This window comes from Typopeltis vanoorti, chromosome 6, assembly GCF_054136105.1.
Source record: "Typopeltis vanoorti isolate ZY-2024b chromosome 6, IOZ_Tvanoo_1.0, whole genome shotgun sequence".
In the NCBI taxonomy this organism is placed as follows: Eukaryota; Metazoa; Arthropoda; class Arachnida; order Uropygi; family Thelyphonidae; genus Typopeltis; species Typopeltis vanoorti.
The window spans coordinates 48,202,397-48,220,314 of NC_143554.1; the positions used below are offsets into that span (position 1 = coordinate 48,202,397).

Genomic DNA, 17,918 nt, shown 5'->3' on the forward strand with positions numbered 1-17,918 from the left:
TCTGTCTTCCTGTTCATCTTGCATTCTTATTCTCTCATCTTCGTCTCTCACGCTACTATTCCCATTTACAACCACTTCAGTCTCACCAGTTCCTCTCTCATGGTCTTTCACATCACCTCTTACTTCCTTTGATCTATTGTTCACATCTCTCACTGCACTTCCTCCTTCTAGCAGCAGTCTCTCCATCTGACACACATACACACCAAATCCTTTTAAATGCAATCTGTTCACTTTTGTACAAATCCATCCTTCTCTCATATGCATCCCAAACATTTACAAACTCCATTCCCTTCTACTCAGGGAACTCTGCCAGCATATTATTTATGATTCTTGCTCGCTGTCTCAACGCATCACTATCATACCTTTGGAAACACACTGATTACCTTTCATAGCCACAACTTCAATAACCTCCCGATATCCATCCTTATATTCTCCACCATGCCATTTGCATTTGTTTCATCAGCTGTATTCTTTCACTCCCACAATAATGCTCACTTTTGTTCCATCAGTCAGTTTTACATTTAGCAATAACTCATAGTCTGACAGAATGTCACGTTTTTGATATATCCATACATTCTCTCATCTCCTGTTTGGTCATTCCACCATGTACAAGTGCTGCACTCACGAAAGCAAATCATTCTCAAGAGATCCACACTGTTAAATACATATATAGTGTTGCTGTTCACCAGCACTACTTCATCAGATACCAACTACTTATTCAAGCAAGATTTTCTTTCCGATAATAAACTTTTGATATTGTTATTCATTCTGAGTATTTTACCATTTAAAATAAATCATACCAATAAATTGGTACAATTTATTGGGAAGGATGGGAAATTTTTTGGGTTTATTGGGAAGTCCTCTTTCATCCATCTTTGCCAAGACCCATAACTATTTTATGAAACACTTTGCACAGTGTCTCCTCAGCAATATTTCCCCCAAACCTGCAGGTAGAAGTATGTCAATGACATCTTTGCAATTTGGAATGATTCTTCTTGTTCTGAGCTAGAAAATACGAGGGTGGTCTGAAAATTTCTCGGCCTAATAATGAAAAAACGAATTTATAATTTTGAAATTATTTTTATTTTTCTACATAATCTCCCTTAAGACTAATACATTTATTCCAGTGATGCTCCAGCACCATTGTCCTGTCACTTTTTCTTCTGCAAACCAGGTCTTTTCTCATGAATTTTTTCACCTAGTCTGGTTAAAAGATCAGAATAATATTCATTGGTTATTGTTTTACCCTTTTCAAGATAATTCATAAACAAAATGCCTTTAGCATCCCAAAACACTGATGTCATGACCTTTCCTGCTGATGGAACCGAACTTTGTCTTCTTTAGTGCTGAACAACGGGATTCTGTCCACTGTTTGGATTCTGGTGTGTAATGGTAAATTGTTATGATAGTTTTATTCTTGTTAAAATGCTTCAAGCACTGTTCAGAGATTTTCATGCGAGTGCGTTTTTGATTTGCTGTGAGAAAGCACAACACCCATCTTCCGCAAATCTTTTTAATTTGCAATTCTTCATGCAAAATATATCCTACACATTCTTTTGAAATGTCTATAGTCTCAGCAATTACATGCACTTTGACTCGCAGGTCATCCAATACCATATCGTGCATTTGATCAATGATTTCTGGTGTTGTTACACTTTTTGGATGTCCTTCACGTGAATCATCTTCAAGGCTGGTACGGCCATGTTTGAACTCAGCAGCCCGTTTCTTAATTGTCGAAAAATGAATTTCTTTTGGCATTGAACCTTCTTTTACAAAGAATTTTATAACTGCACAATACTCAATTTTATCCATTTCAAGGGATAGGCAACACTTTTGCTTCAGACAGCTGTATAAAACAAACTACTTGATAGAATAACTTGCAATTTCACATGGATGCTCATGACAGATGTACCAACTTTGAAAAAAAATCTTACCAATAATGTTGCCATCTATGGTCCAGGCCAAGAACTTTTCAGACCACCCTTGTATCCTGTCCAAAATAAATGAATGAAGTTCAACCCAGAATACAGTTCACTTAGAAAAAAAAAGAAAACAACCAATTAGCCTTTTTTTTTTTGGATCTGGTAATTCTTCATCATCTTGAGATAGTCTTCGCTTCTCAATGCTTCAGAAGAAAACTCATATAGTCTGTTATATTCATAAAGAACTGCATCACCATCCTGGTAAAAAAAAAATGGAACTATTAAGACCTTAATACATCATGTCCATGCTTTATGTTCCACAGATGACTTACTACATAAAGAATCACATTACATCAAATCAGCCTTCTTGAAAATGGGTTCAACAAAACCTTTATCAAAGCTTTCCAGCCATAGGATTCTAGTCTCTCTGCTCAAGAATGACTAGTATTACATTTCCCTATGTTAAAGGAATATCTGAACATACTGCAAAAATTGGCCTCTTAAAATCTATTTGGTATTTTCATGAAAAAAATGGAAATAGAAGGGTATGATATTTTATGTGAAGAGAGAAAGGGCAAGATGGGAGGAGAGAGCTACTGATGATGGCAGAGGAATTATGTCTGCACAAAGTGGAGATGCAAGAGGGAAATAGAGGCAATGCATTTGAGTCAGTATGGTGTTAGGTAGAGACTGACAGATATTTAGAGAAGAACAAGTATATGGAAGAGATATTTAGTTGGATGTTGCTATACAGGCCAGGGAATGTAGAAGGTGGCAGCAAAATACTCCTGAGTAGGAGTACAGTGACGCAGTTAGTTTTTTTTTTAAAGCACCTCCGTAGTGCATTTGGAAGAGCCATGATATGTTGCGCCCTTTGAATAGAAAAGGCCTAAGTTTGACTCTCATCATGATGGGAGGAATCTTTATATGGGCTTTTTCAACTGAAGGTGAGTTAACTAATCTCATACAGAGGGAGCAGGGTTTTTTCTCCCAGAAACTCTGGTTTTTCATCCCACATACAGACAAATCGGCCTTTCAGAACACATGCAATTTACAGACAAAAAATACTAGTTGTGGTGGTGGTGGGCAGTAGATGGTATTAATGTAGATGATTGGTAGTACATTTACTGTGTCAATCTACTACCAATTAGTAGTGGTGGAGATGGAAACTTGTACAGTAGTTGTCCTCCAATGATGAGTCTTCGGACTCTTTAGAGGTGTCACGAATAATAATAATCATGATAAAAAGAAATGTATAAGCTTGGGTTAGTGAACAAGGGAGGAGTAATCATTATGTATAATTTTAATTATGGTAATATAGATCTGAATGAAGAAATAGGTTTTTGGTTTATATAAGGAAAATGAATTTCTTGAGTTTCTGGGCGACAACTATTTTAGGCAGTGTATAATGGAGGGCACATGCAGATCGAGGGTCTTAGATCTAATAATTTAATTGGAAGATATGACCCATACTGAACTTTTGCGGCCATTACCAACCGAATCACCCTCCTTTCTTATTCATTGTATTCCTCATGGAATTGAATATTACCATTCCTCTTTATGTTGCCTCCATAATGCCTTTTTTCTCTGTATATGCTTAATCTCTTTATTCATCCATTTAACACATACTGTATTTAATCTTCCGACCTTTGGAATATATTTAGATCACCCAAACAGCATTGATCTCCTTTCCACCCAACTCCTCATTCATGCTAACGGTCTCCTGAGCTTCTCATAATCATAGCCTTGTAGATCCACATATCCCCTTTTCTCACAGAGGTCCTCACACTACTGGCAACCACTAAGTAATCACTCCATGATCACCCTCACCAACTGGAGAGTGATTTGACACCTTATTTATAATAACATCCTCTGATGAGATGATCAAATCCAAGATCCTCAGTCATTGTGTGCCCTCTGTTACATACTGTCTGAGGTAACTATCCCTCAAAAACTCAAGAAACTAATTTTCTTTACTACCAGTTGCTATCTTGCCATCCCAATCTATATTGCTAATTAAAATACCCATAATGATCACCCTTTTCCCATTTGCTTGGTTAATTTGCTTATACATTTCCTGACCAATATGCTCCACATTACCAGGTCTGTAGTGTTGGTTCTGTCTTTTGTCCAACCTTATATTTGTTAGCTGTTGGTTGATCCCACATTCAAACATAAAGAAAATTTTTATTATACTGCACCACTCTATGTTTGAAATTACACAATTATAGTGAAGGAATCAAGCATCAAATAGCACTATAGGCCGATAATTTCTTAACTATATTTAGGGTTTCCCGCAAGATTCGTAATTTAATGAGCGGTGCAATAAAACTGAAATTAGGCAAGCACAAGAATCAAGTTAAACAAGATATTTAATTCTCTCACAAAATTGTTCTTACATAAGAAACAAGAACTCTATTAAGATCAATACAATTAGAAAATAATTTATACATTCAATAAAGTATTAAGATTCTACTCAGCTGATGCATCATTTACTGCTAGAACTTATATATATGACTTTCACAATTCACATCCGTTAGGATTTCAACTTAGTTTCAATTTAAACAATATCAATATTCAGCAAAACATTCAAAAGTTAGTTCTTTTTAGTCTCAGTGAAATATTCGTAAATTTCAATTTATCAAACACTTACAAGCATCATCAATATTTATCAGAGGATTAAAATAGTTCTTAAAAGGCTCAGTCTTGATTTTACATATACATAGTGAGATAACCCATTCAAACACGAACTAATTCTTCAATGAAGTTTCTCACATTAATTTCACAAGGAAATGTTTTATAATATCACTCATTCAACCTTGATTAGCTGGCTCCAGCAACACGAAAGTTGACCAAGTTCTCCAGACACAAGTAACACTATCACACGTTAGTTATAGAATAGATATTCTTACCGGTATGAACATCATAGCTTGCACATTATGGTAAACTCTTACAACACTTCTAGGCACTCGATAATCTTCCACTATAGGCAACACAAAATTTGTGGTATTCCTGAGTTCAATAACTTATTTGTTAAGACTGGAAAATGTATTTTCTTGCTCGTAATAACTTATCTTACGATAAATCTCGATCATGTTATTATCCTTTCGCTTGGGTAAATTTCTTTACAAGATGACAGGAAACTATAAATAAATATGAGTTCAAAGTAAGATCCATTAAAATCGGAACAAGTTTCCAAATCTTTATTATTTCATATGATCCCAGGTTAGATCACATCTCACGACCTTCCTACACTCTCTCTCCATTTTCCCTCTGGCTGTTTCTTCCCCTATCACCTCTCTCCTTCCTTTTCCCGTCCAAACTTTTTTTTTTCACTCGTTCAGTTTACAACGAAAATTCTCACGTGATCGTTATACAGTTCCCCAATGCTAAGGTACGTGCTATCTAAAAATAACTTAGTTTTCTGACAGCAACCAATCAAATCACATTAGCAGTGTCCGTTAGAATTACTTTCACTTTCCATAACAACAAATAAAATGCATATATTACAGTTCACTTAGGATACATTTACAAGTTATATTAATAATTTATACAAGATAAAATAACAAAAAAAAATTACAATTATTATTTCAATGAACAAATAACAGTAAGTGTTTAAATTACAATTTTTTAGGAGCAAACTTAGCTCAGGAAATGCAATTCATGTTAAATCATGAATGAAGTATTAATAAATCATAAAATTCTTCATTCACAATTTAACAGTAGCATCCTCTAAAAAGTATTTCATTCTATTAACGTCTATCTTACACCATACTACCTTAAAATCACTACCATTATTTTCCCCTTGCACTCCACCTTGTATGGACATAATTCTTTTTCTATCATCATTAGCACTCCATCTCCATTTTTACCCTTTTTGTCTTCAAAATAATAATATCCTTCCACCTCTATTATTGTCAGGACGTCATCCTCATCCAACCATATCTCACTTATTCCCACAATTTTTGGGTGAACAGACAATTGAGTCTGTTCACCCAAAATCATTTCCATTCAATCAATGCAACCATTTCATTTCCCTTGTTGCAGATAATTCTAGCATTCATATACAAACATCACAGCTCATTTCTGGATCTATGACAAGTTTCACTGATACCACTTATTAGATGTAGCTTCTGCATACTTTCCTCAAGCCATTTCTCCTTACTTGTCCCATGACAACTGTTTTCCCTTTATCCCAGGTCATCCCCTATCCTTTTTGTCTACACGAATACATTCACATCCTCTTGGAACATCAGCCTTTCTCATAATGTTCCCATGTCCACCCTGAGTCTCCTTGTTTCCCTGTTTGTCTTGTGCACTTATTCTCTCATTCTCTACACTTATGCTACCACTTCTTCATTAATTACCACCACTTCAATCTCTCTTTCCTTACTCTCCTTCTCTTTCACATCACTTCTTACTTGCTCAGATTCATTCTCTGCACTCATTACTCTCCCTTTCAGCAGCAGTTGCTCCAAATGACTAACACCAAAACCATTCAAATGCAGTCCATCACTCTTACACAGTTCAATTATTCCTTGAAACTCATTCTACACATTAACAAATGTAACACATTTCTGCTAACATCATTCATAATTCTTGCTCTCTGCCTCATCTCATCACACTTGGGCAACACAATGATTACCATTCCATCGCATTATCATCTTTTATCCTTCTGAATAACATCCAGATATCCAATCTAATGTGTTCCTTGTTCCCAGTCAAGTCCTTTTCCCTACTACTACTACTACTACCAGTTCCTTTGCTTGCTTAGTCTTTGTATGCATTGCTTCAATCACTCTATTCATTTTACCACCAAAACAAACCTTGTGCATCTTCTCATTTACCACACCTTTAGTAATTGAATCGGCCTTGCAGGACCCCACTTATAACTCTCTGTCTCCCTGAAACTGCCCCACCATATACAACTCTCTGATACCTATTGGACAGCCAATCCTGAATCCAGTTGACCAACCTGACATCCAAACCCATGTGCTGTAACTTAAATATCAGCTTATCATGTGGCACCCTGTCAAATGCCTTTGCTAAATCCAAGAAAATGGTGGTATATGTCTTTCCCTCATCTACTGCTCTTGTAACTTTATTATAAAAGGCTAGCATATTACTAAAACAAGAGCGCCCCTTCACAAATCCATGTTGACTCTCACAGATAACATTACCGTCATCTGCCCAATGCTGTATACGGTCCTTCACTACTTTCTCCAAGATCTTACTAACCACTGATGACACACACAAACTGGCCTATAATTAGACACCTCCAGTCTGCTACTGCCCTTATGCAATGGCACCATCTTACCTTCCTTCCATTCCATGGGCACTTTTCCCGTAGCCAGACTTTCATTGACAAGCCAGGTCAAAGGCACTGTCAGTTCCCTAGCACATTCTCTCAAAACTCGTGGTGAAATACTATCCAGTCTCACAGCTTTACTGACATCCAGAGTACTCAGTATTCGAAACACACTCTCCTCCTGTACCTCTAAACCTCGAACCTGCCCTATCCCTCTAACATTAAAACTGACTCCTCCAGGATGAAATACTCTAATAAAGTGTTCATTGAACAATTCTACTATGTTCCTCTGCAACAGTCACTCTATTCCCATTTTTATCCCACAATATCATTCTTCCACAGTCATTTCTCCTCCTACTGGCCACATATCTAAAAAAATTCCCTAGGATTTTCTTTGGATCTCAGGGCTAATCTCCTCTCATATTCCAGTTTTGTCTTCGTTACCATACTAGTCACTCTTCTGGTCTGTGTCTTATACTCTTCATGCATCTTCTCTTCACCTGTCTCCTTATATCTCTTCCACAGCTTCTTTTTCGCATGCAATTCCTGTTTAATATTGTTTGTCATCCACTTTACTCCAAATTGTGTCCTCTTGTTCACTCATGGTATACAACTTACCATTGCTACTAACAAATATTCTTTCGCAATTTCCCATGCACTAATGATATCCCGACTTTCGATTCCTCCCTCCATGAAACTTCCTGAAGTTGACGTCTAAGATTATTATAATCACCTGCTTTATAATTCCACATAAGTTCCCGTCTCTTTGATACTCCTGCATGTCTATTCATTTTCCAAGTCAAAACCATATGGTTACTTTCTCCAACTGTTCCCTCTATTACATGTTGCCTAAGACATTTGTCCCTCAAGAATTCTAGAAATTCCATTCCCTTATTGTTACATCTTCTTCCTCTCTCCAATTTACACTACTGTAGTTAAAATCTCCCATAACAATCATTCTTCTTGCACTTGCCAAACTCAACTGTCTAAACATTTCCCGGTCCCCACTCTCTGTACTCCTGGGTCTGTAGCAACACCCCACTAAATATCCTGTCTTGCCCACCTCTACCTCACACCATATGCTTTCAAAATCATTAGTGTCACTGCCTTCCAAAGTCTCCACTCTTAGAGAACATAGGTTGTCACTTATCATAAGCAGTACTCCACCACCACATATTATTCTTATTCAGGACCGCCATGAAAGGCTTAAAACTCATCGTATGAGGCTCATCATAAAAATACAAAGTCTATCATACAATTCCTTAAACACATTCTTTGTTTGTGCTCTCACTACCCTATCAAGCAATGCATTCCAGGTTCTAACCACCCTCCATAAAAAAAGGATTGAAAATAACTGAACAACTTAACATAAATAATGCACTTAACTTTCAAATAGTATGGTATGCAAGCATACATACATACCTGATCCCATTCTGCTATATGCCTCAGATCAATAAACGATCTGTGGTGAGATTTATGAAGCAGCTGTATAGCATCCGTCACCAAATAATAGCGATAGAAGTAACATATTAGGTTAATGAAGAAAACTGTAACAAACAGGGCCTACAAAAAAAAAAAAAAAAAAAAAATCAAGACATGAATTTATTCAGAATTAACAAATATACATGTTAACCAATAATACAAGCTATTTTGCTGAAAAGTTAGAGGAAATTTAACAAACACTTGAAGGTAGGATAGAATTATAAGAATTTTTTTTTTCACTTAGTTATAAATTATATCATACTTGACAAATTATATTCTTGTTTTAAGCAATGCTTTCCAATCTATTATATGCTATTTCCATGAATTATCCTCAAGCCTAATCTATTTGTAGATTAATCTATGGCAATTGATGTGTATCCACATCAATTGCCATAGTATCCTGATGCAAATCACATATCCTTTCCCATATGTATTATACTGCTGTACATTATGGGAAGAGTCACCACCCAGAATGGTTTTTACCTTTATTGAGATCTCATCAGAATGGGCTAACCTAGTAAGATACTTAGGTGGATATGAAACCAGTGTGGGTAGCGACCATTCCCATAATACATAGCAATATACACATCTGAAAGGAAGTTTGTTTTGTATTATAGGATACTAAGGCACCTGATGTGATATCAGTAGCCTCTATGTATATATAAGAAGAGTCATGAAGATATTTCACTTGCAAACTTTTTCGCTTACACTTGGGTAAGGATCAAAACAAAATATATAATTTCTTGTCAAGTATAATACCCTGCTATCCAAAAGCTAAGGACGAGCTACATTTTTACTGTATATGAAAAATTTTCATGACTATAGACAAATTTCTACATAAATTTATTGCCAACAAATAATAAATTATATTACACAAAAAAAGTCTTATAAATTTATTCAAATTAAATTGCAATATGCTTTTAGCAAAAGTTACATTAATTCCTTAACTACATTCTTATAAAATTTGTATGTGGATGGTCTGAAAAGTTCTCAGCCTAACAATGAAAAAAACCAATTTATAATTTCAAAATCATTTTTAAACATAATCTCCCTTAAGACTAATACATTTATTCCAGCGATGCTCCAGCACCATTATCCTGTCCCTGTAGTGCTTTTCAGTAAGATCTACAAAACACTCCTCTACAGCTCCCTCTTGATTTGAAGAAAAACGCTGACTAGTGAGGAGGACTTTTAGTTTTGGGAAGAGATAGAAGTCAGAGAGAGCCAAATCTGGGGAATAGGGTGGATATTCCAACAGTTCATAGTGCAGATCCTTAATTTTCCCATTGCCAAAACACATTTGTGGGCAGGTGCACTGTCCTGATGAAAGATGATTTTTTTCTTCTGCAAACTGGGTCTTTTCTCACGAATTTTTTTTCCCGTCTAGTCTGGTTAAAAGATCGCAACAATATTCCCAGGTTATTATTTTACCCTTTTAAAAATTCTTGTTAAAACACGCCAAGCACTGTTCAGAGATTTTCATGCGAGTGCATTTTTGATCAGTATGGCACCCATCTTGCACAAAGCTTTTCATTTGCAATTCTTCATGCAAAACATATCCTACATGTTCTTTTGAAATGTTTATAGTCTTAGCAATTTCACACGCTTTGATTTGCTGGTCATCTAATACCATATCATGCAGTGATCAATGATTTTTAGTGTGTTGTTACACTTTTTGAAAGTCCTTCATGTGGATCATCTTCAAGGCTGGTACGACCAAGTTTAAGCAGCCCATTTCTCAATTGTCAAAAACAAAGGAGAAGAGTGCCCACAAATGTTTATGAACTTCGAATGAATTTCTTTTGGCATTAAACCTTCTTTTACAAAGAATTTTATAACCACATGATACTCAATTTTATCCATTTCGAGGGATACAGACAACACTTTGGCTTCCGACAGCTGTATAAAAAAAACTACTTGACAGAATGACTTGGAATTTCACATGGATGCTTATGGCAGATGTACCAACTTAGCAAAAAAAATCTTGCCGATAGTGTTGCCATTTATGGTCGAGACCGAGAACTTTTCAGACCACCCACATATAGAAAACTATGCAGAGAGACATTTCAGTATGGAATACATCCTCCCTGAATTGCGATGCAGCTCTTACAATGTCATACTATGTTTAGCACCAAGTGATTCAGGAGTTCTTAAGACAAACTGGCCCATTCTTCCTTCAGAACAGGGATAAAGCTTTGATTGTTTTCTGGAGGGGAATTTCGAGCAGCAATGTATCTCCCTATTGCATCCCAAACATGTTCTATGGGATTGAGATTGGAGGAGCATGCTGGCCACTCAATTCAATTAATATCCTTGGTACCCAGAAGTAACTCCACTGATGATGTATGATGTGGTGTGGCATTGTCATCCATAAAAATGAATTCTCTGCCTACAGCACCACAGAACAATTGAATATGATGTTGAAGAACTTCATTGCAATATCGTTCACCCATCATAGTTCCTTTTTTTCCAGCACTTGTAGCTCTGTGCATTCAGAGCTTATATATAAAACTTTAGATTGACCACTAACATAAGCCATAAGAGCAGGGGATTTTATATGTTATTATCGACGCAATTGGTTGATCTGCACAAATTTGTCTGGAAAAACATCAGGAATACATTTCTTTTAACGAACCCAACAAATCCAGTTCAGTGAAGTATGCTTTATCTACAAAACAGAATTCAGCAAAACAAAACCAAAGTGTTACATCAAAGTTACTTTCTTCTAGGAAGACTACAAAGAAAGCTGTGAAGCACACATTCACAACCTGAATCTGAACAAAAATGATTGCCTAAAACTTTCTCACTTTTGGTAAGTTATATTAACCAATACTCACCATTCATGTGTTCCATAATTGTAATTAAATATTATTTATAATTTAAAAATAATTAATTAACTGAATCAATTTATTGTAATTTATTTTGAAATCTATTAATGCAGATTGAGCTATTCTCCTGCAGCCGATATTGCACATAATATCACATGCTTTCAATTAAATTGTTCTTTTTGAGTTTTCCTATATCTGTATTGACAATGGCTATGAAACTTAGCCAAAAATTTTACACGTAAGTGTTTTGGGTATTAATATTTTCTAATGAACTTTAACCCTCATGTTTCATCAAATTGTAATAATTTGTTCTTTTTCTTTTAGGATATAAAAGATGGCATGTCAGATATGTCAATTCCTTCATGGTGATTATCACAACTTTTAAGCACACCCTCATAAGGTTATATCTGGTCTTTTGGAATGAGGATATGAGGACAAATTGAGGAATGCAGTTTGCAGAGCCTTGTGAATAGTTGGAATAGAGGGGATATGATTGTATCTCTTTTAGAAGAATAATGTCAATAGGTTTCTTTTTTCTCAACCCTTATCTGCATCCCACATACAGTACTAATGTGCTATAGGTTCTTGAACCTCTCATTTGTGTGGCATAAATATATACATACTGTATGTATGTGTGTGTGTATATATATAAGGAATTATATTTTTTGACATATGGAAATCACTAATTAGTGTATGAAACCTTCAGGACCTATGTTATGCCAGTAATCTTGTAACAAGTTTGCACAACAATGTACAGACTTGGCATGATGTGCCTAATGATATGCATAAAGATTGTCAGTCAAATATCTTTCATATATAAAAATAACAGCTCTTTTAATATTTGAATAAATATTTGAAGATACTATCAGCCAAAAAGATATCGAAACATGCAGAATTAACTTCAATTTAAATGAATAAAATGCTACGAGTTTAACCCATTTGATTATTTATAGTTGACATCATACTCTTCATAGTTAAATTAATTGAATAAAATAGTGATGTATTAGTTGTATTATTAAAGCTTTATAAAGAGGGACTTCCTTATTCTTAATCAACAGTGCAGTGTGCTTTTTTTCAACATCCAAGTAATTCTTGGTATGGTTTTGCTGACTTCTACAGTGTGTGACATGTGAAATTCAACTATAGGGAATTCTGTCCATATCATCATGTTCAACCTCTTATGATGAGTTTTCAGACTCCATGGAGGATTGGGAGTAATACTAATACTTAATACTATCTCTATCCTTGTCACTTTCTTGCAGAGCAATCCCATCTGTGTTGTGTACAACTCATAAACTCCTAAGCTCAAAGTATATAACAAAAATATTCCACTTTGCAACATTGAATTGGCAACCATTAATCTTTTGCTTGCAGCATCAAGTAATTCAAAATTTTCTACAGGAGCTGTACATCAGATTAATTTACTCTTGTCATCTCCAGCTTAGTATCATCAATTAACACCTGGGTAATCCATTAATTTCATGGATATTAACAACTGTAACATCCTCACTATCATTGATTTAAATTTAATTCAAACACCTTATAAAACCTGTTGGTCATAAGCAGTTTCCTAGATTTTCTTTGTCTCTCTGTCTATTGTCTATCTATCAGCTCAGCCACCATCTTTATCACAAAATCAGCTTTATACCTATCCCCTACTTGCTTCAGCTTACATAATACTCTCTCATGCAGTACCCTGTTAAATACCAAATCTGCCAGTATCATGGTGCAGCCATTTCCTTTATCTTACTCAACTATTACTTTACTACAGAACTTGAGTAGATAACCAAGGAAAGACCTCCCTTCACAAAACCATGCTTTTCCCATTGAGTATTATATTCCTCTGCTCATTACTAAATTTGAACCGAACCAGATTTTCCTGTACAACTATCCCCACAGAACTTCTATTCTATAATTTTAATCTCTTTTCTTTGACCTTCCTTGATTTAATGGAACTCCCCCCCCCCCCTCATGCTCTCTTTCCATTTGTTACCTGATTAATGTCTCAGCAATGGCTGAGACTTAAACTTAACAACCTGATCATTGCCCAAGACATTGCCAGTTTTCTTCCAGTTCTCTTTATCATAACGATGGGCTGATATTCCATACTACACATTTGGTAAGATTTGGAACATTCAGAGTACCTTTACACCTGTTTGCACTTCTGTTTCCATTCATCATCATCAAATTCCTGTCATATACACTGTGTGTGTGTGTGGGGGGGGGGATATTATGATAGTACTGCATGAAAAAATTACATCATTACTAACTTCTATAAACAATTTTCCTCTAGATTAATATGTTATCTGCTGAGACTACAATATTATTAGATCTTATGTTTACTCTAAGGCACTTCTTAATGTGTCAATCCTCCTAGAACTTGATTTTCCTCTGATTTTTTTCCTATCATACTGGCAAAGAACACTTCTTTTGCTAACCATTGTTATGCCATACAGTTTATGTAACCATATCACCTGAGATTAACTCTACTAACACATTCCTAAATGCTAATAATCATGTTTCCTAATACCAGTTTTTAATATGATACTGCCATTGATGCCATCTGTTCACTTCACTAATCCTTCTCAGAACTCTCACATCTGTAGTCTTTAGTTTTTAATCATGTGTTTTGTTTCTAATCCAGCTCTCAGATTCATAAACTAAAATTTGTTTGAATACTGTCTTATATATACATAAATACATAGTTTAGTGGTTTGACTAATTTCTCTTGTGCTTACAAGCAATGCATTGTACTCATCAATCGCTCTTCATGCAACGAACCTACTTCTCACTCCCCTGCTCTCATTCTCCTATACAGCTTCGATTTATGGCATCTGATCCTACCCTGCCACCCTCTACTCTGTGAAATATCTACTCCACATTAATCAGGTAACAATCCCTTACCAACTTACATGTCTCAATCATATTCCCTCTTTTTCCATTCACAAGGCTTTATAAGTTGCATTCCCTCATCCTCTACTCATATCTGACATACGGGGAGAGGATGAACGTCTTGCTTCTGAATGTCAATGTCCTCCTTATGATTGCCTTAATCCATTGGGATATTCTTACAATTTTAGCAGTGTGATACTTCAAATCTCTGCCCACCATCATTCCCAGATCTTCAATTTCCTCCAACTCCTATAAAATTTCTCTATTAATTGTATACTCTGCATCCCAACCCTGCCTACCAAATTTCAAGACCTTACACTTTGCAATATTAAACTGATAGCTCCAATCATTTGTCTACTCGCATAATCTATTCAGATCCTCTTGCAAGTCCACATCTGCTCTACTTCTGATAGCCCTTCCCAACTGCATCATTGGCAAACAGATGCACATCTCCATTTAAGCTGGTCCAATATCATTATCATACAAGTTAAACAATAGTGGTCCCAAAACATATCCCTGTGGCACTTCACTAGTTACCTTCCTCTTTCGGGATACAATCCATCGTATACAACCTGCTGATAACTGTCTGACAGCCAGTCGCCTATTTAAATTACTAGTTTGTTATCTGTTGGAAGTTTTTCCACTTCATTATACTATAAATGAAAGATACCAAGAAATTATATATTTGGTTTAATCCTTTATCCAAGTGTAAGCAAACAAGTTTGCACCTGAACTATTTTCAGGACTGGGGCAACTCATATAAAGAAGCTAATGATTTCACATCACTTGCATTAGTATCCCATAATGCAAAGCACATCTCCTGGGAAGGGTCAACTTGTATAAAGTAGCTTATGAATTCATATCACTTGCCTTAGTATCCCATAATGCAAAGCACATCTCCTGGGAAGGGTCAACTTGTATAAAGTAGCTTATGAATTCATATCACTTGCCTTAGTATCCCATAATGCAAAGCACATTTCCTTGTGGACATGTATAAGTATATAATTCTTGGTATCTTTTAGTTGTAACCAATAGTTCAGGTGCAAATGTGTTTGCTTACACTTGGATAAAGGATTAAACCAAGTATATAAGATTAAACCCAGACTGGTTTGATCTTTAGTGAGGTCTCATCAGTGGGAGCCAGACTCAGAGGTGATATTAAGATTGAAGTAATGCAGAATTCATATTTTCATATGCAAGTACACAAAAGGTGTCACATCTTGTTATTAAAATACTCTGGATTAGAGAAAGTTATTGGAAGTTTTTTCACTTGGTTATACTATAAATTAAAGATACCAAGAAATTATATACTTGGTTTAATCCTTTATCCAAGTGTAAACAAACCAGTTTGTGCCTTAACTATTTTCAGGACTGGGGCAATAAAGTAGCTTATGAATTCATATCACTTGTCTTAGTATCCCATAATGCAAAGCACATTTCCTTGTGGACATGTATAAGTATATAATTTCTTGGTATCTTTTAGCTATAACCAATAGTTCAGGTGCAAACGTGTTTGCTTACACTTGGATAAAGGATTAAACCAAGTATATAATATCTTGGTATCTTTAATTTATAGTTTGTTATCTGATCCCATCTGTTTCAGTTTAGCTACTTAGCATTTCATGTGGTAGTGTATGAAAGCCCTCTGAAAATTGAAGTACACCACTATATGCATCTCCTTTATCAGGTGAATTTGTCACCTTTTTGTAATACATAAGCAGATTGGTGAAACATGACCTTCTCCTAACAAACTCTTGCTGACAATCATAAAGAATACTGCTATTATCAACCCACTCCTAAATCCTAATCCTTACCAACTTCTCTAACACACCTTAAGACCAATCCCAGACACTCAGACTGGCCAATAATAGTCTGGCTTGTAGCTTTAGTATTATCCTTCCCTTTCTGTAATGGAACAATTTTCCCCACCATCCATTCCTTTGGGACTCACTCTGGTGCAAGACTCATGTTAAATAGTTATGCCAATGATGCCACTGATTCCTTAGGGCAGTGTTTCTCAAACTTTTCCTATGACGAAACACTTCAGAAATCCTGAAATTTTAATGGACCATCTTGGTTAGAGTTGAGTATCATCAGTCTCATATTCAATGTAAAGCTAAGTGCATATTATCACTGCAGCAGGCTGTATTGCATTGCAAAAATGTGACAGTGCACATTACAGGCAGTTCATGGCATTGACCTGGCTTGTGACCGCATGTTTTCTAGAATAGATACCTCAGGCGGCTGTCAGCCAGTGCATGCTGGTCTTAATAGCACAATCCATAAACAAAGTGAGGAGTGCCTGATTTTCAAACATGTCTGAGCTTGTCGCAGCATTTAAAACCATTCCAGGCTCATAGTAATTTCGATAATTTTTCATGGAACACTTATTCACTGGGGATATACGAGGGTGGACTGAAAAGTTCTTTGCCTCTATCATAGATGGCAACATTATCAGCAAGATTTTTTTTTCTAAGTTAGTACATCTGTCATAAGCATCCATATGAAATTGCAAGACATTCTATCAAGTATTTTGTTTTATACAGCTATCTGAAGCAAAAGCGTTGTTTGTATCCCTTGAAAATTAATTGAGTATCATGCAGTTATAAAATTCTTTGCAAAAGAAGGTTTAACGGCAAAAGAAATTCATTTGAAGTTCATAAAAGTTTACAGACACTCTTCTCCTATGTTTTCAACAATTAACATGGGCTGCCGAGTTCAAACATGGCCATACCAGCCTTGAAGATGATCCACGTGAAGGACGTTCAAAAATTGTAACAACACCAGAAATCATTGATCATGTCACGATATTGGATGACTGGCGAGTCAAAGTGTGTGAAATTGCTGAGACTATAAGCATTTGAAAAGAACGTGTAGGATATATTTTGCATGAAGAATTGCAAATGGAAAAGCTTTGTGCAAGATGGGTACCACGCTTGCTCACAGCGGATCAAAAATGCACTCATGAAAATCTCTGAATACTTGGAGCATTTTAAAAAGAATAAAACTGATTTTGTGCATCGATTTATTACTATGGATGAGACTTGGATTCACCATTACACACCAGAATCCAAACAGCAGTGGACAGATGCCAGTTGTTCAGCACCAAAGGAGACAGAGTCTGTTCCATCGGCAGGAAAGGTCATGGCATCAGTGTTTTGGGATGATAAAGGCATTTTGTTTATTAATTATCTTGAAAAGGTAAAACAATAACCGGGGAATATTATTCCAATCTTTTAACCAGACTAGATGAAAAAATTCGTGAGAAAAGACCTTGTTTGCAGAAGAAAAAATCATCTTTCATCAGAACAATGCACCTGCCCACAAAGGTGTTTTGGTATTGGAAAAATTAATGGATCTGTATTATGAATTGTTGGACCATCCACCCTATTCCCCAGATTTGGCTCCCTCTGACTTCTATCTCCTCCCAAAACTACTAAAACTCTTCCTCGCTGGTCAGCATTTTTCTTTGAATCAAGAGGTGAT

The 17,918-nt window shown here is 35.8% G+C and overlaps 1 protein-coding gene across 1 annotated transcript in view; it reads right to left on the reverse strand.

Moving 5' to 3' along the window:
* Positions 1-17,918, reverse strand: part of LOC150105439 (polycystin-1-like protein 1) — a 724,085-nt gene that overhangs the window by 88,794 nt on the left and 617,373 nt on the right. The window contains exon 42 of the mRNA XM_090394152.1: positions 8,653-8,793. Within this exon, the coding sequence (XP_090250278.1) occupies positions 8,653-8,793 (141 nt within the window). The remainder of the gene's footprint in view (positions 1-8,652; positions 8,794-17,918) is intronic.